Below are 25,134 nucleotides of genomic sequence, written 5' to 3'. Positions count from 1 at the left end.
ATAATAATGATTATTATAGTAATAATAGTAGTAGTAATAGTAATAATAACAATGGTTATTGTTAAATGCCCCTTGCACTTTCTGGGTATGAGAGCATTTTATGTTTGTGCCTTCTCCATCATCTTTTAAAGCTAAGACAGCTATTAATTTCCAGTTTTGTGCCAGGAGACAATTGAAATGAGAAAAGGTTCCTATCATGCCTCTTAGATAGCATGAAAGATATCCCCATGCCCTCTAGAGGGAGGAGACTTTGTAGTTAAAAAGGGGAGGTTGTTGGGGTTACAGCTTCCAGAGCTTTAGAGGTTGCCGGCCCTTGGTATCAATTGTACAAAAGAAAGCTTCTTTGTGTTGAAAACTGTTCTGTTGTAGCACATAGAAAATTCCAGTGGAATTATTTGTTCTTTGTGTAAAATGAGACACATTTGGGCCCTCAAAATTTAGTGAGTAGATCTCTTGGTTTTGATCTCTTTGGGTCTAGGACTTTTGAGATTTGTGTTTTTGTGAAGGATAGGCTTAAAAACCTTCAGGCAGGCAGGCCCTTTACATCCGTGGTCCCCAACCTTGGGCCTCCAGATGTTCTTGGTCTACAACTCCCAGAAGCCTTCACCACCATCTCTGCTGCCCAGGATTTCTGGGAGTTGAAGTCCAAGAACATCTGGAGGCCCAAGTTTGGAGACCACTATTTTGCATGTTCAGCATGGTATGCCTCTAGCAAGGAGGAATACTGTAACAATGATAGAAGACGATCGGGAAGGGAGAATACAGAAATAGGAATGTTCAGAATTCCATGCCAGGTTACAGGTGGACCAGATTTCTTTGAGCTGTCTTCTGATTTGGAGGAAAGTTGCTTGAATTGCTGAGAGTGGGAACAAATCAAGTCAGTGGAATTGGTCTGTTGCTTGTGGAATCTTGTAACTAACAATGTATTGAGATAATCACAGAGAAAGCATTTGCAAAGCGAAATGTCCTCAGAGAAGACTGCTGGAAAAATATGAAACTGTGCTTTTACAAAGAGCTTCTGAAATAGTTTCTTGCTGGTTCATCCACTCTTTGGTTCCTTATGAGCATCACCATTATGTGGGTATATTGGGTGATCTGGACTTTTATGTGTTTTGGTAAAAATCTTAAATATTATACATCATATTACTTTGTTTTTGCCTCTTTGACAATATTTAACAAAACTATTATTGTAGAAATAGTAGAAAGGTCACTTGCCACATAAAAACCTTATATTGCTTTCCACCAGTGAAAAAATGGTTTGTGGCAGCATTTCTTTGCATCTTTACAGCAATAGGTCTTCGCCCACCATGCCACTTCCTTCCCATGCTCTTTCCCACTCAGACTCTTATGCTCAAAGGGCAAATGAAATAACAAGCCTGTCAGATTTAAATTCAGAATAGAAAATAATGGGCCCAGGGTGGGTGGCATCATGCTCTAAGCTGGGCTTTAGGAGGCAGAACCTTTTCCATAGAGAATATGAGAATTAGTGTTGTGAAAGATTGATGACTGATTTGTTTTAAAAACCTTGATCCGTCCTATCAGTTGTTGGTTAGGCATCATAGCCAGAAGTTGACATTGTATGTGGGGCAGGAACAAGTATATCTTAAAGGCTAATTTGTTCCAATGTCTCAGTGATATTTGTGCATAATCAGAGAGATTGAGTTATTATTTTCCAATTGACAAGTAGTATTGGCTAGGAAATGAAATTTGTGAACCATACAGGCTCTTAAAACAATGCTGTAGTTCGTATGGTTTGCCTTAGCAGTCAGATGTTGGGTGTTATTTAGAATAGAGATCTTGATTACTTCACCTTATAAGAAAACTCCACTGTGAATATGGAATTCATCTACCTTTAGAGATGCAGAGTGACTACATTCATTAAGATAGTGGAAAGAAGCTGTGACATCTACTCTTGTTTACACTTGCTAACTTTATCTAGAATTTATATATTTTGGAAATGCTTCTCTGAACCAATAATTTTTCTGTAAAACAACATGAAAATGCTTTTTCTGACATGTGGTTGTTTTTCCTTTAAAAGCTTGGTAAAATGCGGCTGGCAATACCCTGCAGGTCTCTGACATGTTCACACTTGCAGTGTTTTGATGCCACTTTGTATATTCAAATGAATGAGAAGAAACCTACCTGGGTTTGTCCTGTCTGTGACAAGAAAGCACCCTACGAACATTTAATAATTGACGGGTGAGTACCTTTTGGAAGCCAAGTACAAACTAGGCATAGCACTGTTTTGAAGGTGTTTTTCTACCCCTAAAATTATGAAATTGCTGACATGCATGTTCCACTTTTACATGACCAGTTTCATATTCTAAACATTTCTTGTTTGACTTAAGTTTCTTTGCATTTCTAAGTGATAGTTAAGCAGGATCTTTTTTCATAGGTTGTTCATGGAAATCTTGAAGTATTGTACAGACTGTGATGAAATTCAGTTTAAAGAAGATGGGTCATGGGCTCCTATGAGATCAAAAAAAGAGGCACAAGAGGTGTCTGCGTCTTTCAATGGTGTAGAAGGTGAGCTTACTACTAACTTCCTGAACTGCTGTTCCAGCCATCTAAGCTTTTTCATTTTTCCTTTACCTTAGCAACTTCAGTGCCTTGAAAATTCATGGTTCATAAGTGCACCTGTGATGCTTGCCTTCATCGTAATGAAGACTATACTTGAGAAGTGAACTACAGCATTTTGTTGATATATTTCTAGGCTGCATAAATTCTGCTGTGGATCATCAGGTATCTTCCCATCAGTCAAACAAAAATAAGAAGGTTGAGGTGATTGACTTAACAATTGACAGCTCATCAGATGAAGATGAAGAGGAACCCTCTATCAAGAGAAGCTGTCCTTCCCTGTCTCCTGCATCCCCCATTAACAACAAGAGGTGAGCAGGCATAATAGTGACTGGGTATGTTTGAAAAGACATGTTGTAGTCCAGGTTCTAAAATGCAACATGCATCTAGATTTGCTGTTTCATTTTCTGAAACTTTAGATCACAAGCCCTTTCTGGTCTAAATAACTGTATTTTTCTCACAGATCATTATTATAGACCCTACTGATCTTTTCCCAGAAAATGTGGTGTTTATTAAAGATGGGCACAAATCAGAAAAAAATGTGATTCATTTTGATTCATTATTTGTCAAGGTTGATGAATCACGAATTACAGATTTACAATTTTTTCCTGATGAATTGACAAATTGATATTTGTTTTTGCCTTTAAACCTTATAAAATCCACCACCACCAGCACCCCCAGCACCTAGAGACTCCAGATTCACAGAGAAGCTTCCCCTCAGTCTCCTCTGCAATCCCTGCAGGTTAGGTGAAGTTTTGATTTAGGAAGTCTTGAGTTATACAGTGGAGTCTCGACTTACGGTCGGTTCCACTTATGTACTTTTCAACCTACGGACTTCTCCGACCGCAAAATTTAACTTCGACTTATGGCTGGAGAATCGACCTACGGACCAGAAGGGGGAGGCAGGGAAAGTGCCAAATCCAGTCCTTAGGCCGTAGGTCGTGCCTCGGGATGCCTTGCAGGGCTTCTCTGCCACCATAGGAGGCATCTCGGAGGTCCCCCACTGCCGATGATAGTGCTTCAGAGCCACTATCGGTGGCGGGAGGGACCTCCGAGATGGCGGAGAAGCCCTGCAAGGCATCCGGAGGTCCCCCCGCCGCTGCTGGGAGCCGAGCCATGCCGGGCAACCCCAGCCATGCTCAGACTCCCGGGAGTCCAAGCATGGCTGGGGGTTGCCCGGCGCAGCTCAGCTCCCAGCGGTGGCGGCGGCGGCAGCAGGGTGGGTAGGGGCCTCTGGATGCCTTCCGTTTCTTCTCTGCCTGGAAGGCATCCGGAGGTCCACCGCCGCTGCTGGGAGCTGAGCCATGCTGGGCAACCACAGCTATGCTTGGACTCCCGGGAGTCCGAGCATGGCTGGAGTTGGCTGGCGCGGCTTGGCTCCCAGCAGCAGCGGCGGTGGCAGCAGTGTGGGAGGTCTCCGAATGCCTTCCATTGCTTCTCTGCCTGGAAGGCATCCGGAGGTCCCCTGCCTTCTGAGGTCTCAAAGGGCTCCCCCCCCCCCCGCCCCCGACATTGGAGGAAGCCCTTTGGGAGCTCCGAAGGCAAAAAGGCAGGGAGAAAGGGCGGGAAATTCGAATTTCCAGCCCTTTCTCCCTGTCTGTTTGCCTTTGGAGGGATTGTAAAGGAAAGTCAGTAAAAGCTTCTCTGTCATTTTGGTGTCTCTAGGTCCTGGGGGGGGGGAGATTTTCCTGGTGGATCCTCTTTGTGGGTGTATAACGTAGACATCTGAAAACCAATCTTCACCAAACTTTCAGGAATTGTAGAGGAGAATCAGAGGAAGCTTCCCTGCAATGTTGGTGTCTCCAGGTGCCTTAGGGGCCATTTTATGTCAAAATTAATCAATAATTCAAAAATTGCTAAAAATTCATTGATTCATATTCTTGGAGGCATTGATTAGTATGAATAGAATTGATGACAGCGATTTTTGAACAAATTTGGTGGCTTTTTTTAAATGCATGCCCATCTCTGGTGTTTATGTACTATATTTTAAAAGACAGTTTCCTGGAATTAATTTTGGCTTTTATGGACTTCTAAGCTTGGGGTGTTTTGTGGAAACTAGGTTACACATCTGATCATACCAAGCTCATCAGAGTGCAAGAAATATGAGTAGATGTGAGTTTTTCAGGTAATGAGTATTTACTTCAAAAATTCAGCCTTAAGAATCTCTTCTGACTAGATGGCACAAGAGGGCAGTTTGGAATATACAGTATCCTTTAGTCTCGGATTCTGTGAAGAGGAATCCTGAAGCAGTCAGCTCCCTGCCAACAATTTATAGCTCCCATTTATAGCTGGGGGAAACTGAGACACCAGACTGGGAAAATGAAAGCAAGAAAGATTTGAATTCACAGCTTTCATGAATATATTAAAGATAGCAACGATATTTTATCTTTGTTATTTCACCATTAAGGATATTTCTGAATGCCACAAAAAGTTCTTTCAATTTGCTGTTTCACCACATGAATAAAACTGGCATCCTAGATTACTGTATCATATGCTACTTGCAGTTCTGGGAAAAAGGCCACTCATTTTCCCTTTTAATCTTAAACAGCCATCTTCAAGTTTTGACACAGGTCTGTGTCACAGTAATTAAATACGAGGTAATGAGTATTTACTTCAAAAATTTACTTTCAACCCTAGATCAACTAGAGGTTGATCAACTAGTGGTTGATCTAGGGTTGAAAGAGAGATGCACCTGTGGATGTTTAGCTGTCAACTTTGGATTTGCACAAATCAGAATTGGTTCCCTCTTTGGTTCTACCCCCAGAGAAAGTATGGGGAGAGCAAGAGGTGCAGAGCATGAGGCCTTGAAAGGTACTCAGAAGGGTTGTGCATGACACCTGTATGTTTTTTTTTAAAAAGTCTAGCTATATGTGGACAGTTGCCAGGAAGTGATGTGGGGGGGGGGGGGAAATCATTTGGAAAAACACTAGTACTAAATATCTAGTTCTATATGTTTATGGCTTCTCACTATTTGGGAGACAGATGAAACCAACTGTTCTGGGACTACTAAACTGAAGACATTTTCTTCTTCTTCTGCTTAGTGTTTTAGGTCTGCCACACCAAGTCTCTCCTGTTTCAAGAACCCCAAGCCTTCCACCTGTTGACACAAGCTACATCAACACGTCACTTATGCAAGACTACAGGCACCCGTTTCATATGACGCCCATGCCTTATGACCTTCAAGGTACATTCTTGATTCTGGCTGAACAAAATAAAGAAGTTGACTGAATTATTGATTAATTTTGATATAAAATGGCCCCTAAGGCACCTGGAGACACCAACATTGCAGGGAAGCTTCCTCTGATTCTCCTCTACAATTCCTGAAAGTTTGGTGAAGATTGGTTTTCAGATGTCTACGTTATACACCCACAAAGAGCCCCCAGAAAGCTTCCCCCCAGCAGCTAGACATACCAAATCACAGAGAAGCTTCTACTGACTCTCATCTACAGTTGCTTCAAGTTTGGTGACGTTCAAGATTTGTTTTCCCCAAACCAGATGCTAATGGACTGGGAGGCCATCTTTGTGGGTGTATAACTGAGACATCCAAACCCTAATCTTCACCAAACGTGGAGATATTGTAGAGGAGAGCAAGGGGAAGCTTCTCTGTGCTTTTGGTGTGTCTAGGTGCTGGGGGGGGGGGCTGTCCTTGTGGGTTTATAACTTGGACCTCCGAAACCCAAACTTTACCAAACTTGCAGGGCTTGTGGAGGAGATGAGCGTCTCTGAAAATTTGGTGTGTCTAGGTGCGGGGGGCATTTTATAGGGTTTTTAAGTCAGCAAAAAACTGATGATTCATTGATTCATCAGAAAAAAAATTAAACTTGTAATTTGTGATTTGTCAACCTTGATGAATCACAAATCAAAATGAACACCATTTTTCTGATTTGTGCCCATCTTTCCATATAAATTATTTAATCTTTATCTTATTATGTTTTTAATTCTATTTATTTTAAATATTGTGAGCAGCCTTGAGTCTCCTTATCAAGAGAAAGATGGCATATAACTAAAACAGACAAACAAATAAAATTGAAACAACTATTTGGCAGAATGTATTGTTGCCACTTAAAAGACAATGCTGTGGTTGTAATTATTTGGAGATACCATCATTGTTCTTCTGGACATGTACTGAGATCTTCATCCACATAAGGAGATACCTGCAGCCTTTCTGAATGCTTAGGGCTGGATTGATCAATTTGTCTGTGTTGATCCCACGAGAGAAAGGAGCCACCACTCAAAATACACTTATCGTACTTCAGGATCATAAATAAATCATGAAGTCCATCTTTTATGTAGTATTGGCTCCAGTTGATTGACGTGTGTGTAGTGAATAATTTCTTACCTGCGGTTATTCAAGTCTTAAAATGCTATGATTGTTTGTGCTATACTCTGGATGTAGTTCTTTGTTATTTGTGGGTGTTTCCTTTGTGAAAATAACAGTCTTTTCATTCTGCTTTCTACAGGGTTGGACTTCTTCTCTTTCTTACCAGGAGACAATCAGGTAAGCTCTCAGTGGAAGGGAACAAATAATGCAAGGACAGTTTTAAAGTAAATAAGCAATAAACTCCTATATAAAGAACATTTTCAAATCCTCTGTAGGAGTGCACTAATACATTCATTTTCTGTTTGTGAACTCCTTATGAGCATTTGACTGGCACTATGGGGACTGACTGCTGGACTAGATCAGTTTTTGATATGATCCAGCATAACTGCTGTTTTGCAAATGCCAGACATTCTAAAATCAATTAAAATGATTATACATTATTTTTTACATGTTGGAAGTATACAGTAGCCATTGGATAGATGATGTTTCTTTATTCCTCATAGATAGAATGAATGATGGAGACTGCACTTTCCCCTCCTTTTTATGGGAATCTCTTCATTACAGTTACTGTTCACTGATGCTGTAGTATCATGTTCTGATAGCTTGAAATCTCTCTTTATATCTTTGGTTTAAATGGACAATGCAGAATGGCAGTTATGGGATTAATATGGTGATTTTCTACATACATTTTTGGTGGAACACATCTAATCCCAGAATGTGTTTCTCAGAGGGAAACTGGACAGCATACAAACGCCCTAAAGAGGTCAGATGTATAATAACACATATCTGAAATCCAGTTGCTTAGCTGTGTATGCATAATGCAAAGCTGTGGAAGTGGTAGAAAAAAATCTGACAAGGCAGAAGTACTATTCACAAAGCATTTCTGCTCACATGTAGCATAACCGTTGCAACACAGATAGTGCAATCGATTGCGTAACTGCAACGTGAACCAAAGAAGCACTGTTTGACCCTGTCTCCTGGCACACTTTATGTTATGTCAATTTGAAAAGAATTTCAGCCATTGTAAGATTCAAGACCTATCTCTTTTAAGAGACAGTTATTTCTGCTTTGTGGCTGTGTGTTGTACAAAGCAGAGAAGTTCTGCTTTGTACAATAAATCAAAGATTTTGCATTATTATATTATTTGTATCACTGTTAGATTTTTTTTTGTTTTATACAGTGGATTTTTCCCCTTTTACCATAATTTGTTCAGTAAAGTCAGGCTTTTTTCCTTAACATTGGTATTTTATGTGTTCATACAGATAAATGTTGCAAACAGAAAAACTATTGGGTTAAAGTGGAAAAGTATGTTTGAAGGCATATCCTCCAAGTCAAGGAAATTCAGAGCACATAATCAACTACCACCTTCCTCACTTAAAACATTGATGCAGTCTTTATATGGGTATCCAGTAGAAGTAGTAGGAATAGATAGAGTAATGGACTAGAAGTCACGAGACCTGGGTTTGATTCCCAGGTTCTACCATGAAAACCCATAGGGTGTGTGGAACTAGTAAAACCACACCTTAAATCTCTTACTTACCTTGAAAACTCTATTAAGGTTACTGTAAATCAGTTCAGACTTGACGGAATATAACAAATTTTTGCATCTCAAGAAAACAAAAAAGAGATGCTCCAGTAAAGAATCTAAGTTACTGCTTTATCTTAAATTGCATTTTATTTATGTTTCCTATTTATTTTGCACACCATAGTTATTTATGTACCATAAAGTTGGAAACAATTCATAGCAACTTGAATTACAAGACAATTATTTAAGGAATGGTGTTTTCATTTCAGCTTTTCCACACCATTAGAGAGGAAATGGGATGGCTAGTGCAATTGTGCTGTAGTGTTTATTTTGGAGTAGAGATTAAGGCAGGGGTCCCCTGCTGGCAATCGATCCATGGCCTTTACAGGACCGGGCCACAGAGACAGATCTCTCACCCCCCACGCACTCCCCCCACACATGCCCACATGCATGCACAGCTCGCCCACCCACACAAACGGGCCCCCTACGTACCCACACATGCACACAAGCACATCCCACTCATCCGCAAACACATCACGCCCACCAGCAAGTGTGCTGGCTTACCCACAAGCATGCCACACCCATGCACACGCGCCCCTGCTCACCTGTGCATACGTGCGAGTGCGCCTTGCCCACCTGCGAGCAAGGACCCAACCCTCCCAACCAGTCCATGGTTCAGAAAAGGTTGGGGGCCACTTTAGGTACAAGATTAAGGTTCATTAATGTGCCCATGTTTTGAATAAGGATGGCAAGGGAATGAACTTAGATCTGTACCCAGAATTTACTTGCTTTGCAGGGCACAACTGTAGCCACAATTTATTTTGCTTTACATCTAATAGGGTCGTCCCCCCCAACACAGACAGACACTTTTGTGTATGTGGAGTTCCAGCATTGAGGGCATCTAACTGTGCATAGTGGAGATTAGATTACAAAATACTGTGTCAATTTTCTTTTGTAGAAAAGGACTGGAGATGTTTATTGTCAGTGAAGTTCAGCTGTTCTATCCAACCCAAGTCCTCGTTCCTCCCCATTCTTCTTACTCAGCAGTATTCTTAGAGAAAAGCTAAGTCTCCATCCCTTTCCAGTAAAATCAATACTGATTTTCTCAGGGTGCCCAGATTTGGGTCTGAGAAGTGTCAGTCTACTAATAAATCACTTCTTTTTTCTTGGTGGTACAGATGTTTCAGTGTGCCAGGATGGTGTTACCCATTGGCTGTGGTCTTGCAGGGCCCTTTCATATACACATGGTCCTTCCTCCCTTGTACTGCCCTGGAATCTGCTTTATGTGTGCTCAAATTCTGCAATCACATTTAATGCCCTTCCAGATTGGGTCTTCTTGTAGAGCAGTAGGAGAAACATGCCCTAGCACCACTTGTAAACGTAGTTCTCTAGTGCCTCACAGCTGCCTTTTCCCTTCTCCCAGCATTACAGCACTTCCCTTCTGGCTGCTGCAGCTGCAGCCGTATCTGCTTCAGATGATCAAGAACTCTTGCACTCCCGGTTTTTCCCATATGCTTCATCACAGATGTTCCTGGATCAGTTAAATGCAGGAGGGAACACCCCGCTTCCAACCACAAATGGCAGCAACAGTGGCAGCAACAGCAGCCTTGTGTCATCCAACAGTCTGCGAGAGACCCATGGCCACCCTGTTGCCAACAGAAGTAGTACAGATACAGCTTCTCTCTTCGGTGTGATCCCAGACATCATTTCCTTGGACTGAGTTGTTCTGCTATGTTTCCGAACTTCCTGGATGAGAGATTTGGGGTTTTGTTTTATCTTATTTTGTTTAGAAGCGCAGAAGAGTTTTTCCTTTTTGTAGGGAAAACTATTAAGATGTGTACAGAGAACAAAACTATATTTTCAGTTCTACTTTTGTATATAAACAGAAGATGGTTTAACTGGTAAAACAAACAAAAAAATTACAAAAAAACAACAACAACACACTCAACCCTCCACCCCTAGGTGGAGTATTTTGTTTTGTTTTGTTGTTTATTGTTTTGGATGCGGAAGATTTTACACCTTCCTTTTTGTCCTTGAGTGCTTTTTTAAAAACACTTCAACTTTTAACTGCTTAACATTTTGTTTGTTCACAGTGATACTAATGGCAAAGGTTTTGAGTTTTTGAGGTTATGGGTTCAAGGGACTGCTGCTTCTGGAGAAAACAGATAACAACATGGGGAGGGAGCTTTTACTTCTTTGGGGCAGAATCTGCTGGTTTCCTACACAGGTTCTGTTGAAAAAAATCATGTGACAGTAGGCTGGGTCTTCCTAAGTTTTTTATCTTTTTTATTTATACTGAAAGTATAATCTTCAGTTTGCATAAATTCCATAGCATTCTCTGTGTGACACCTGGCTGTAGCTTTTTGGAATGTACTTTCATTTCTAATTTATTTTTTTTCTGAAAATCAGTTCTAAACTTCCTGGTTTCATCATCAGACATGGTACTGTTTTATTAGCATATATCTTGAACAAATTCCACTGAAAAGCTTTGCCAGTTGAGGTCTCTGCTGTTTTACATAAGACAAAAAAGTTTCTTTGCCATGAAGCCTAACCCTCTGTTGGTATGGTAACTTTGTACAAAATCTGGTTTGAAATTGTCTGGGGTAGAATTTGCCTTGTTTAAAATGAGATTTCCTTATGTGCAGTGGGAGAGTGCTGAGAAAACACAACCAATTGCACATAGGGCTGTTGTGTGTGGCTGAAATCAAGAGGATTATGCCCCTAGAATCTAGTTTTTAATATTCAAGTAAAGATTCACTGTACTGTGGTAATTCAGCTTTGACCTGATACTTAAGTATATATTTTAAATTCCTCCTAGATTTACTGAAAATCATTTGGTTTGTTGAATTTCTATGGTTTACAGTGCAATCCAAATAGTCCTATCAGTACTTAAAATACATAATGTAATTTGAAATCATATTTTGGAGCTAACAATGACAGTAAAATATGTTATTTTCTGCAAGCATATTTGAACCATATGGTCACATTCTATGCATTTTTCTTGGGAATAAATCCCACTGCATTCAGTTGGATTGGTTTCTAAGTAAGCATTAATAGGGTTGGGCTACATAAGTAGTCCAACACAATTCTCTTTAAATTATGACTATAAAAGTACTTCCCTTTCTTGCTTCAACTGGAGCAGAATGTAAAAATAGTGTAGATGAGTGTAATTTTCTCACTCTTAGCAGCTGAATGATTAGTGAATGACTTTATCATTCTCCCCTCTGCCACCCACTCATCCTCCAGCTGTCTAAGGCTTCCGAAGCTATGTTTGATTCTTGTTTAACTTTGCAGGTTTTCCTACCTTAAAACAAGCATTCCTTGTTAGAAAATTGTCATTCCAAAATTGGCAGATTACTTAAGTGGTTTGTTATTAAACAAGAAAGTATGTAAGTAGAGACAGTGGAGCATTTTTTAATAACAAATATGGAAAAGTAGGAGAGGCTGGGTAGCACTTTTTATTAATCTCAAAGCCTGCATTGGATTGTATGTTTGCTTATCCATAGGAAGTGTTTTGTAGCTAGCTTTTAATATCTGCCATTGTGAAAGACTCAGGAACAGATGGGAAGGGAAGAAGTGAAACCAAGCAAGTTTGTCCTTCATTTAATGAAAAACTTAGTTTCAATCATGTATGCACAAATTGGTATTTTTTAAAACAAAGTTTTGTTTTGAAAGCTACTTTTCCCCTGACATATTGATAACTATCAACCTTTAATCATAAATTATATTTTTTCTTTGTGGCCTCTGAATGCACACAATTGGGTTGTTCTGCGCCTGTGTAGGACCTCTCGGAGGTTTCTAGAGTTTAAAGACATGTGATTAGTGGGACGTTCCCCCATGGAGCACGTGCTCTGACCGCCAGAAGTACCCCCAGTTCCTTTTAGCCGCCGCTTAGGTTAGACCTATTTCGGAGAGAGCTAGAGCAACTGAGCATTTACTGTGATCGGTAGTTGCTTCTTCTAATATTTCAATCACTTTTTTGTTGGACGTTTCCCTTCTAAATGGATTTGTTCTACCTTTGATTCGATTCAGTTTTTTTCTCTTTCCCCCATTTTTGCCAATTTCCCCCCTTCCCCTTCATTTTCCCTCCGATTTTCCCTTGTCTTTTATGCCCCCCCCCCCGGGCCTTTCAAGTGGTGCATACTTTGTAATAACAAGATCCCGCTCACTGATGGCCATGACTGTTGCCTTTTCTGTCTTGGGGAACAGCACCAAACACTTTCTTGTCCCGAGTGTAAAAGGCTCACGAAGCCTGCACTTAAACTGCGACTTCAGAGGCTGCAATTTTATCTTTGGAAGAAATCCCTCAATCCAACTTTGGTCGCCATGGACTCTGCACTGTCCCCATATTGTCGACCTGATCACCAAGAGCCTCCTAGACCGGTCTCTAGTCCAGTGACGACAACTCACAAAGCAGAGAAGTCGAAGTCTACCTCGAGAGGAAATCGACATTGAGGACCTCAGCTCTGTCAACTGAATCAGCTAAAAAGAAAAAAGATTACTTCAAAAAAGCCTAAGAAAAGAAATCATCGAAATCTACTCAGATTCAACCACCCCAATCGACGCTTCCATCCCCAATTTTGGAGAAACGGTCTAGAGAGGCCTCGGGATCAATGTCAGACAGAGATGAACCACCTCTGCTTCTGACCCAGGCTCCAGCTTCCACTGGTAGCTTGTTGCCAAATATTGGCCTCTCTCCGGCTGACGTTCACTCCAGCCAGGCCTCGGCCCATTCGACCCCTGCATCATCAGGGCGGGCAATTCTGATTCAAATCTCGGGCTCAGACTTCTCTCATCACTCCCCTCGAAAACACCGGGCAAAGAGACAACACTTGTCACCAATTCAGTATGACCCTACACACTGAGATTACTATTACTACCCAGGATCTTCTCGGTATCAACCACGAGAAGATCGCAAAGATCGATACTAACAACAATATGATCCGTATTTCCACGAAGATTTACCAGAACAGATTTATTGCACCAAACCGAAGAGAGTCCAATATGCTTTGCTGTATCCGCCTCGATACTCACCTTGTGTGTCTCCATCACCACCACCATCACATCACTCATCACACTCGACATTGACTCAAGCTGGCCCTCATGCGCACTACTTCATCATTGGAACAACCACAGTCAAAGCGTTCCAAGCATTCTTGTAAACATCGACCCCCTCAAAACACATCTCTACATGTTACGACCTCCTGATACGGAAGGGTACTCTATAACCCAAGTACCCCCTAAACAAGACTTTCAAGGGAAGACACCTATGCTTAGCCTTACCTTCATATCTGCTATGCTAGATTTGATTAAAGAATCATGGGACAAACTCCCTTCATTATTACAGATTTCAAGACATTTGGGAAACCAATTATTGTATAAAACCCATGGTCCGGACACTGCCTTTTTATCCAAACATCCGACACCGAATTCAATTATTGTGGAATCCTATCAATCGAGAGCTCGCAATAAATCATCAGTTGCGCCTACCAAGAAAGGGAGGGAACAAAGTTAGATATTCTGGGCAGACATCTTTACTCCCTCACTTCATTTTTATGCAAGTCGTCAACTATGAAGCCATCATGGGAGCTTACCATAGGCAACAATGGAATAAGATCCTCCCTGTTATTCAAGCAGCTCCTGAGTCTTCTAAGACTGAAGCCCTAAATATTCATGCTGAGGCTTCTACAGTGGCCAAACAGCAAAGAATTGCTTCCCGCCACACTACTGATGCTTTGTCTAAGGCGATGGCTACATCTATTGCCTTTAGATGCCATGCCTGGCTTAGGTCTGCTGGCATATCTGATGACACCAGATTGAGAATTGAAGACCTCCCATCGACGGTGCTGGCCTTTACAACGAAAAAAGTAATGAACAACCTTCATAAAATTCAGAAAACAACTCAATCATATTCCACCCAGCAAACTTTTCAATACCAGCGTCCCCAATACTGCAGACAGTCCTTTGCCCAACAGCCATTTCAGCCATTCCACCAACCATACCATACATACAACCCACAAATGCAGGATAGACCTTATTTTGGCCCATCAACAGCCATTTCAGCCATTCCACCAACCATACCATACATACAACCCACAAATGCAGGATAGACCTTATTTTGGCCCATCAATGTCTACCGCACCATCTTTTCGATCCCAGCAACAGCAACCACGTCAACAACCCTTTCAACACCAACAGAAGAAGGGTAAGCAGTTTCAATAAACCCCTTCCATCTTCTACCACTATTTCCACTCCGTTTCAAACCAGGTTCTACCCTTTCCTCAGTGCATGGCGTTGAATTACCAAGAATCAATGGATCCTTTCGATTATCGTAAAGGGCTATTTCATCAAATTTCAGCATACTTCACCTTTCACTGTCATTAAAACAATTCCCCACTCATTGGCACTTCAGAAGAAATTTCCCTTCTCCAAAAACAAGCCATACACTTTGTCCCTTCCTCTGCCCTGCATGATGGTTTCTACTCTAGATACTTCACTGTACCGAAAAAGGACGGAGGACTCTTCCCATCCTTGACCTTAGAAACCTCAATAAATTCATTAGGCCTAGACGTTTCGGAATGCTGACACTCGACACTATCATTCCTCTCCTTTCACAGGGAGACTGGTTTGTTGTCATCCATCTCCCAATATGCGTATTTTCACATCTCTATCCATCTGAGTCATCATAAATTTCTTCAATTCCAATTCGAAGGCATCTCATACCAGTTCTGTTCTCTTCCGTTCGGATTCTCCACAGCACCAAGGACCTTCACCAAGTGTATGGCACCAGTTCCTGCCTACCTCCGCCTTCAGGGAATCAATATATTCCCTTATATAAATGACTGGCTGATAGTCTCTGCTTCCTACTATGATGCCATCAGAGCTACCCAAATTACTCTCAACACTCTTCAAGACCTCAGTCTCAAGGTGAACCATGCCAAATCCCATCTTGAACCATCACAGACAGCCACCTATATAGGGGCATAGTACTTCGATTCCCTACAAGCCAGAACCTTTCTCCCTTACGAGAGAATAATCAAACTCAAACAGGCTATACAATCATTCTGACTTCATGATTCAGTATCAGCTCATCAAGCCCAACACCTCCTCAGGCTCATGGCTTCCACTACCGCCATTATTTAGCATGCCAGGTTAAAGATGAGGTCTCTTCAGTCATGGTACCTCTCCCTATTCGACCCCATGACACATCACCCATCCAGACACCTCAAGGTCACAAGCAAACTAGCCCAGCAATTTACATGGTGGACATTTCTCCCACATCTTCTTGTCAGAAGACCCTTCTCCCCTGTCCAGCTCACGATACAGTTTACCACAGATGCCAGCCTGTTGGGATGGGGCGCCCACTGTCGGTATCACAGGATCCATTGACTCTGGACAAAACGAGCAGTAATTACACATCAACCACCTAGCGCTCTTAACTATTATCAAAACTTTCCACGCATTCCTACCCATCATTACAGAACACGCAGTCCAACTTGCAATGGACAATACAACAGCTCTTTATTATGTCAACAAGCAGGGCGGTATATATTCCCTTTCCTTACTGTACCAAGCTGTCAAGCTCTGGGAATGGTGCTATCTTCACCACATCTTCCCAGTAGCAGTCCATATTGCTACAGACGATAATCTGCTTACAGCCCATCTCAGTCGCCTTACTACAAGGACGCACGAGTGGTCTCTAGACAGCAAAGTCTTCACCCTTCTTTGCCATCGATGGGGACTCCTTCCGTCAATGTTTTTGCTACCAAGAACAATAGCAAGTGCCCACTATATTGTTCCTGCACAAATATCGGCAGAGACTCTCTCGGAGACGCTTTCATGATAAGATGGGACAGCGGACTCCTCTACCTATTCCCACCAATCCCACTGATACAATGCACCATCATTCAGCTTTGACAGTTTCAATCGGATGCGATCCTTCTTGTCCCATGGTGGCCATGACAACTGTGGCTCACCCACCTGAGGTTGATGTCGAGCGACCTCCTCCATCTTCCATCCATCCCCAGCCTCACGCGGGACAATGGGCTCATTTACCATCCCGATCTTGAATCTCTGAAACTGACGGTGTGGAGCAGACCTGGGCAAAATGCGGCCCGCGACTGCAGCGGTTCTTCTTGGGGTTGTGGAGGAGGTTAATAAAATATATAAATTAAAAAATAAAAGGGGAAGGAGAAAGAAAGAAGGGAAACCATTTCCTGAGGCGCCGGGCAGGGTGGGAGGTGGGAGGGTGGGGGTCAAAATTACTCTGCCGCCCGAGGCGATGTATATGTGGGGGGGGGGGCTGAGGGAAGAGAAGTACTGACGCGTGAGACACACCTGTGTTGTTTTGCTTTTGGATTTGTGGTATTTTTTGTTGTGTTTTTTTTTTTTTGCAGTCCCAGCAAACATCACTTTTTAATTTTATTTTTAAGTAACACAGTTCAGATTTTTCATGTGGCCCCCTATAGAAATTAATTGCCCACCCCTGGTGTGGAGGATTCTCCCTTAATAAGGGATATACTTGACAGGGCTTGAAAACCATCAACAAAGATCCTTTACCTACATAAATGGAGAGTATTCCTATCCTTTGTCAATTCTAAAAACTTACCTGCGGTACCACTTTCACTGAAGACTCTACTGACCTTTATACTCCATCTTTTCTACCTTGGATTGGCCCATTCTACTTTGAAAGTTTATATTGCAGCAGTGGTCGCGTACCAACCATCTCATTCAGAAGCAGCTAAACTTTCATCCGACTTTGAAAAAAATCCTTAAGGGACTTCGCAATATCCATCCTCCACATCACCCTTCTCTTCCCCAATGTTCGTTACAGCTTGTCCTTAACTCATTAACCCGACCTCCCTTTGAACCGATGTCTACTACTAACCTCAAACTGCTTTTCTTGAAAACATCATTCTTAGTAGCCATAACGTCGGCTAAATGTGCTAATGAACTGGCAGCTCTTAGATCAGATCCACCATTTCTGCAGTTCCATCTGGACAAGGTCATCTATACCCAGATGTTTCATTCTTACCTAAGGTCACATCTGATTTTCATCTTAATCAACCTATAATACTGTCTACCCTGTTTACATTGACAGAACCAAATTGTTTCGGAAAGTATCAAGGCTCTTCCTATGTTCATGGCTTTGCCTCAAACGTTGGCTAGGTGGATTGTTCAAACAATTTCACGGGCATATGAACTGGCAGGCAAAACACCACCTGAACCCTTGAAGGCTCACTCGACTAGAGCACTGTCTACCTCCACTGCCTTCCAATGAGGAATAGACATCCCTCACATCCGCTGTGCAGCTACATGGTCCAATCCATCAATGTTTGTCACACATTACCATTTGGATGTCAAGGCAAAGAAAGATGCTGCTTTCGGCAGAGTTGTATTGACTTCCTTTCTATCGTGACGTCCCACCATCCGGTAAGTGAGCTTACCAGTCACCCAATTGTGTGCATTCACAGAGGCCACAAAGAAGAAAGAGAGGTTACTTACCTGTAACCATGGTTCTTCTAGTGGTCCTCTGTGAATTCACACATCCCGCCTTGCCTCACCTCTGTCCATCACGTTGTCCTCTTATATAGCTCTTTGACAGCGGTGGACTCTTTTGGGAACTGAGGGGACTTTGGTGGGTGGAGCATGCACTCCACGAGGGAACATCCCACTAATCACATGTCTTTAACCTCTAGAAACTTCCAAGAGGTCCTGCGCAGGCGCAGAACAACCCAATTGTGTGAATTCACAGAAGACCACTAGAAGAACCATGGTTACAGGTAAGTAACCTCTTTTTTGTTTAATTGAGAAGCCACATAGAGGTTCCAGTGGATTTTCTTAAAATGTGTGCTCTTTGCCATTTAAAAGTTGACCTGAATTTTGAAATTGTTTGTTCAATATGTGTGTGTGTCTGTGTATGTATGTGTGCGTATTTATAGGTTTGTGTGTGTGTCCGTACCTGTTCCATGCATGCGTGCTCCATTGTCTGGCTTATAATTTATTAAATGTCAGTAAAATCTAAATAAAAGAACAGAAAACAGGAATCCTTTTAAAGTTCAATCTAGCTTGGAAGCATCAATGGTTTTATTGTTTCTGTTTATTGTTATTGTTTTTGTTTAACAACAAAACTGACTCATAATTAAACTGGAAAAATGACCTCCTTGTGTTCCAGACAGACAGATTGTTCCAAGCATTGAAAAGCAAATTAAGACTAGACTTTCCAAAGTCAACAGTGTGACTGTTGGAGTCAAGATTGGCATGAAGCCTTGTCACAGTATGTCTGCTGTTTCTCCTCAGCTTGAGAATGCATTAACTAAGTACTTAACATTTTTATTCCCATAAATGTTAGGTATCTGGTAACTTAAATGTGTTAAGTTATGAATGCCCAGTATCTTCCTGACCACTAAATGTACTGCCAGATTCAAGTATTGTAGTACCTATATTTGCACAGTGTCCACATGACCTATATAAAGATCATCCATTGTATCTGAGACCCATTTGCTGGAATGTGTAATTGCAATGCCTGTGAAATTGTATTGGGCTATGAGTTGTTTTAAATATTTCCACCCCCCCATTAATTACTTTTTTCTTCATATTTTTCTTTTATGAATTCTTTTGTTATTGAAACTATTTTTTAATCTCCATAATTTAGAACAAATTATTCAAACAAATTTCCAGCACCTTCTTAGCAAGCTACTAGAAACATCTAATTGCTTCAGATGCTGTTTGGCTGAGAATATTGGCCAGAATCCTTTTTGTTTTTACCATGCATCCATTAGTTTGTTGTGCATGTGTGTTCTTCCCTTGCATTTGCACAATGAGATATTCTCTAGCAGAACAGATTTAATATGTTAATGTTTGAATTGTTGCTTTTGCATTGGACAAGAGGAACGTATTTAATGTTACAAAAATAACATTTTGAAAATAATGTTAAAACATTACATTTTGTAAAGTATAATACTTTACAGTATTGTAAAGTAGTAATGTGAATACATTAAATGAACACATTATTTCCAAGATCTGCCTGCATCAGCTCATGTGCCTGCAAACTGGACACCTGTGGACCTTTACACTGCCTGTTACCCTAACGGATCACTGGCCATTCTATTTTAAATGCTGGACAGCAGCAACTACCTTGGAAGAGAAGGGGGTTATACAAGAACACAACAGTATTGTTCAATGTAGTTATGAGGCATTCCAGAATTGGTGATGAGAAATGTATTGCACCATCCTCTTAGTTTTTCCTTTTTCCTCAGTTTTTCTGATGAAAATCTCTGTGGGACTAGAAATTTGCTGGTTGAATTTTAAATTAAGTCAGTGGATAGTGAAATAAAATCACCTCTTTCTGGTTCTTTTGCTTTTCCTCCACAAGGTAAGTATTTCTTATTGCACTGGGCGGTGGGGGAGGACAGCATTTGCAAAAAATATTGCTCAGTTACTAGCAGCCTAGGTCAGAAGTATTTTCAAAACATATTGACCGCCTGTTTGAGGATTCTGAAAATTTAGGATCACTATTATTCTAATATTTCTCCTTCACCTCCTCAAATCCATAATAAACAAGAATGGGGATCTTCCTGCTTCAAGACAGAGTTCCCTGGACTTCTGTAATTTTTTTTATTGGGGGATAAGATATATTTAACTTCTTTTGAAAAGTTATTTTTGTCACCAAAGTATATGTGTATTTGGGCCAAGGGGACAGGGAAATATAAAAACAATAACAATTCATCTTACTTGGCAAACACTTCTTTGGCTTCATCTGAAGTCCATTACATTTTCTTCAAAAGCAAACTATTTTTTGAGATTTAGAGTTTTTCTTATAAAGTTGACTACTTTAGCATTCTGTTAAATTGGATTATATATTTCACAACTTGTTGGCTCTCTTTTGGGATCCTTATTTTCCTGCAGAAGGATCTGTGCGTGTACTGTTTGCATGTGTGGCCCCTTTGCATAGAATGTATGTGTGGGGAGTGGGTGCACGCATAGACACAAGAGAGTTGTGTGTAATAGCAGGGATAAAGTGATCAAAACAACTTTTGTGGGCATTACCGAATGTGTGGACTTTTTAAAATAGCAAACCTAAATGCAAAACCAAAATTAATCCTTAGTAAAACTTAACTGGTTGCCAGTTGCAAAGTCTCGTATTATTTTAATGATGGCATTCCAAGGTTTATTCTTCAGTATGTCAAACATTGATACCATAAACCCTTTGGAAAGTGTTGTTATTATTAGTAGATCTTCCAGTAGAACAGGCTAGCCCATTGCTCTTAATGTAGTTCATCTTTTAATTACATTAAGCTTTTCAAGTTTTTTTCATGAATACATGTTGAAAGGAAGGATCGTTTTATCATATTTTTATACAGTGATGCCCCGCTTGACGATTACCTCGTTAGATAAGGAAATCGCTTAACGAGTATTTTGCGATCGCAAAACGATGTTTTAATAGGAAAAAATCGCTTGACAATGATTTGTTCCCTGCTTCGGGAACTGATTTTTCGCTTTATGACGATCAAAACAGCTGATCGTCGGGTTTCAAAATGGCTGCCCGCTGTTTAAAAATGGCTCCCCGCTGTGTTTAGGAAGGCTTTTTCGCTATACAGGCACCAGAAAATGGCTGTCCTATGGAGGATCTTTCCTGGACACTGAGGTATTTCACCCATTGGAATGCATTGAACCGGTTTTCAATGCATTTCAATGGGGGTTTTTTTTTTACTTTCGCTTGACAATTTCGTTCTACAGCTATTTTGTTGGAACGGATTATCCCCGTCAAGCGAGGCACCACTGTATTCCTTTCAATGAAAGTTTAAATTTTTGTTGAGAGAGAACTGCCAGGGCCCCTAGTATGTGCTGCTGTTAATTGTTCTAATTAACAAAAGGGAAAGCAATGTGTGTACATATATTTATATATATGTGTGTGTGTGTGTGTATACAGAAAAACAACTAAAGAAATTATTCCATAAACTCAAATCTGTAATTCATTGCCTTAAAACTTTCTCTTAATTTTCCATACAGCATGCCAAACAAATTTTAAAAAGTGGCTTTTAAAAAAAATGTATAGTAGACCAATGTCAGTTTGTATAAAAGTAAGCAGTGAAAATATTTATTACATGCATTGGGAAAATTTGGTTTACCCTATTGAATGTTACTTGTTTATGTAAAATATAGGTGTAATAAAAAGCATTATTACATTGTCTCTTCTGGATACATGTTGCCAAGTACGCACTGTGTAAGAAAAACTACTTTTGCAGCATTTAAAAGGGATGCTCACAAAGAGGCCTTTGCTCTCCAACTCATTTGTGGTTGCCTATCCAATTTGTAGGGTGTACTTTGGCTTGTCACCAACCAAATGTCATTGCACGCATGGATATGTGAATCTGTTTTTGCTGATGCTGCCAGTGTTCTTACATATGTTCTTTGCATTGCTCTAATGTTTTTGCATATATAGCCTTAGCAACTTACTCGGTAATAAGCTGATGGACTGGGTTTTTTAAATGGCTGCCTCTGACCCGGTGACAGACAGCATGCCGTATATACTCCCTACATTTTCTTGGCCAAATGTCCATATAACAGTACACATGCAGTTGCATTGATTTTTGTTAACCAAACATCTCCAACTTGCTGAAACAGAAGAGTTTTGAAATGGTTAATCAGCCCTGGCATCACCTTTGGAAGGATTACCTGTTGTACAGTTTCAAATAATTAAGAGTCTCAGAAGGCAAAACATTTGGTTTTTTTAATGCAAGTAAACAGTATATGAGCAAGTTTCAAAAGTGCCCAAAGGAATGCTGCAAGCCACTGTAGTTTATTTATGCATTTATTTGAAGTATTTTTACCCCACCTTCCTCCTTTAAAGGGACCCTTCATTAAAATACAATATTTGAAGTAACAATGGTGAGTAGTTTCCATCATCTCAGTTCTTTCCTAATTCAGTAGTCAGGAACAGGAAGAGTGATTGATCGAACTAGGTCTTCATACTTTACTATTCCATTGTGTCCCACGTTGGCATCCTTTAAAAGGTTATCCACTGTAAACAATTAAGAGTAGTTCAGCCTCTGCAGTTTACCTGAGTTTGAGATATTTTGTATGTCTTTTATGTGGGATTTTAAATCCATGTTACAGTAGAAAGGAGTAATGGTAACAATATTTTTTTAAGATGATAGAAGCCTTTCTGTTCAAAGCAGGAACTCTTGGAGAGGATTGTGGCAGAGGTGTATCCTTTGCATGCAAAAGGGCTAGAGCTCAATTTTGGTTTTACGAGGTCAGGCTTGGAAAGATCCCTTTCTTAACAGGAGAGTCTGACTGAGCTAAGTGGCCCTGTTAGAGCAGAGGTAGACAGCCTCCTGAGGTCTCTGTTCTGCATATGTCCGCCTCCCAATCATTTTTTCTTGAAAAAGACTAAAAAAAATATGGACAAACCTTCTTAATGGTCATTTTAAAAAATTACAAAATGACGGGTAGCAGGGTTGGTGGAGCCCTGAAGCTTGGCAAAAGTGCCCCAAGACACAGTACAAATCACAAGGGAAATTTTTAAACAAAAACATAATTTATAAAATATTTTTGAAATATTTGGTGGCTAGGGGCCTCTAGGAGACCTCACATGGTCCATGACCTGTACTTTTTAAAAATGTTTATGGTACAGCAGTCAGATAAAATGACTTCAGGAAGAGGGATGAGCTTGGTTAATAAACACACTCTTTGCACAAAACACATTGTCTGGTCTCTCTACTTTTCATCTAACTGGAGCCCAGAAGGGATTCCCTCAGCCTCTGTTTCATATACCCACACTGTGTATTTCAGGTGCCCCACACTTTGATACTGATGTTGCCCATGCTCAGGGAAACCAATAAAGATGGTGCCACTTGTAAGAGGAATAATTCTTCCCTTAGAGCAGTTGTAGCATTTTAGATGTTTTGGTCCAACTCACAGCAATCCTGTTGCCGCCTCTAATGGGAGTTGTAATCCAAAATATCTAATACTAAATTCTTCCTGCCCAAGTGCAGAGAAATATGTTCAAAACGGGAAGGCAGGCCATACCCACAGCCAAAGTCTAGATTAGTCTCCTCCCTCACCTGAAAAATTTATCCAAGGATCCCATCAAAGAGCCATTGGCAGAAGACTTACCCTCTTCCCTGGACATCTTTTCTCCTAGGTTCATCAGTTTTGCCCTTAGTTCTGCCACTGTGATGAATCCAGTCTTCTGTTTGTCAGCCATTAACATGGCTAGGAGGATTTCATTCTTAGGATCTTCTTGCTGCATTTGCTTGTACATGATGGTAAGAAAAGTTGAAAAGTCCAGTTCTGCATTAGTGTCTGAAAACAAAAGAAATGAATGGCTTACAACATGTGGCAGAATTATCACCTCCCTCCACCTGGGTCACATTGGACACATGTTCCTGCTGCTATGTTGGATTAAAGAGCAGCCACCTTATTCCAAATATCTTTCCCCACTGTGGCCACAAGAAGATGCATTCGGCAAGCCAACAAGCTGGATGTGACAGTAACTGCTGTGTTTACTCCCCAGATGTTAGTATTAGTGATGCACAGACTGTTACCTCAACATTGTTGACAGACTTCTGTAATCTCTTTTTAAATCTTATATAAACTACAGTAGAACTAACTCACACCCCAGACTTTAAATGGTTTATTTGTTGTGTGAACATTTGAATTAACTTTTTTAGAGAAATACCTGTCTTTAACAATTTTAAGAATCTATATTAACCTTCCCCCCATTTTCCCCAAAGCAAACCCACTTTTTTAAACATTTTAATAGCCTTTCCTCTATTCCACCTCTGACAATTTTATTTCCCCTTTTCCTATATATTTTTAGTATACGAAATATTTATTTAGATGAGGGTGATTCCAACCACATGATACAAGTATTTAAATACACACACTAACTGGTTGAAAGCAGCTATGAGCTAAAAGTATACTTGGCAAATGTCTGCCATGAAAATGTTGAGATATTCATGTGTAATTTTTTCTCACTCCACAAGATATTGTTTATGACTGAATATGTGATTTTTAATTATGAAAACTTGTGCTAGTGGTCTAAATAAAGCTATTGCCTCCTACATTTGTATTGCATAAAGCAGGGGTCCCGAACCCCCCTGTCCATGGCCCAGTACCAGTCCGTGGCCTGGGCTGGACCAGGCTGTGGAGACAGATCTCCCACCCACCCCTGCATGCACTCCCCACCGCTCAGCCCCTTCATGGAAACGTGCAAGTGTGTGTGCCCCTGCCCGAGTGCCCCCACCCCTTTGCGCATGCACGAGTGCCTCCTGTTCCTTTGCGCATGCGTGCAGGTGTACATGCCTCAGCGTGAGGACACACCTGCCCCTTCGTGCATGTGCACGAGCATGGGGGGATGCCCTGCCTTTCCCAACTGATCCGCAGTGTTAAAAAAGTTGGGGACCACTGACATACATTCTCATATTTTGTCCACATGGTTATGGAAGCAGTGGTTCAAAATATATGAAAGATAACAACAACATCGTTGTCGTCGTTTAGTTGTGTCCGACTCTTCGTGACCCCATGAACCAGAGCACGCCAGGCCCTCCTGTCTTCCACTGCCTCCCAGAGTTGTGTCAAATTCATATTGGTTGCTTTGCAGGCACTGTCCAGCCATCTCATCCTCGGTCATCCCCTTCTCCTCTTGCCCTCACACTTTCCCAACATCAAGGTCTTTTCCAAGGAGTCTTCTCATGAGATGGCC

At 41.0% G+C, this 25,134-nt stretch overlaps 2 protein-coding genes across 4 annotated transcripts in view; one reads left to right on the top strand and one right to left on the bottom strand.

Annotated features, from left to right (window-relative positions):
* The window catches only part of PIAS1 (protein inhibitor of activated STAT 1), a 106,085-nt gene extending 84,470 nt beyond the window's left edge, over nucleotides 1-21,615 (top strand). For both annotated transcript variants that reach the window (XM_020808145.3, XM_020808146.3), the window contains exons 9-14: nucleotides 2,039-2,199; nucleotides 2,396-2,526; nucleotides 2,714-2,888; nucleotides 5,619-5,761; nucleotides 7,038-7,075; nucleotides 9,847-21,615. In XM_020808145.3, the coding sequence (XP_020663804.2) occupies nucleotides 2,039-2,199; nucleotides 2,396-2,526; nucleotides 2,714-2,888; nucleotides 5,619-5,761; nucleotides 7,038-7,075; nucleotides 9,847-10,143 (945 nt within the window). In that variant the 3' untranslated portion in view covers nucleotides 10,144-21,615. The remainder of the gene's footprint in view (nucleotides 1-2,038; nucleotides 2,200-2,395; nucleotides 2,527-2,713; nucleotides 2,889-5,618; nucleotides 5,762-7,037; nucleotides 7,076-9,846) is intronic.
* Nucleotides 10,810-25,134, bottom strand: part of CALML4 (calmodulin like 4) — a 35,656-nt gene continuing 21,331 nt past the window's right edge. For both annotated transcript variants that reach the window (XM_020808141.3, XM_020808142.3), the window contains 2 exons: nucleotides 23,544-23,732; nucleotides 10,810-22,446 (listed from right to left, as the gene is read on the bottom strand). In XM_020808141.3, the coding sequence (XP_020663800.2) occupies nucleotides 22,349-22,446; nucleotides 23,544-23,732 (287 nt within the window). In that variant the 3' untranslated portion in view covers nucleotides 10,810-22,348. The remainder of the gene's footprint in view (nucleotides 22,447-23,543; nucleotides 23,733-25,134) is intronic.

The sequence above is a fragment of the Pogona vitticeps genome, chromosome 12 (genome assembly GCF_051106095.1).
Source record: "Pogona vitticeps strain Pit_001003342236 chromosome 12, PviZW2.1, whole genome shotgun sequence".
NCBI lineage: Eukaryota > Metazoa > Chordata > Lepidosauria > Squamata > Agamidae > Pogona > Pogona vitticeps.
This window is presented reverse-complemented; position numbering and strand designations above follow the sequence as displayed.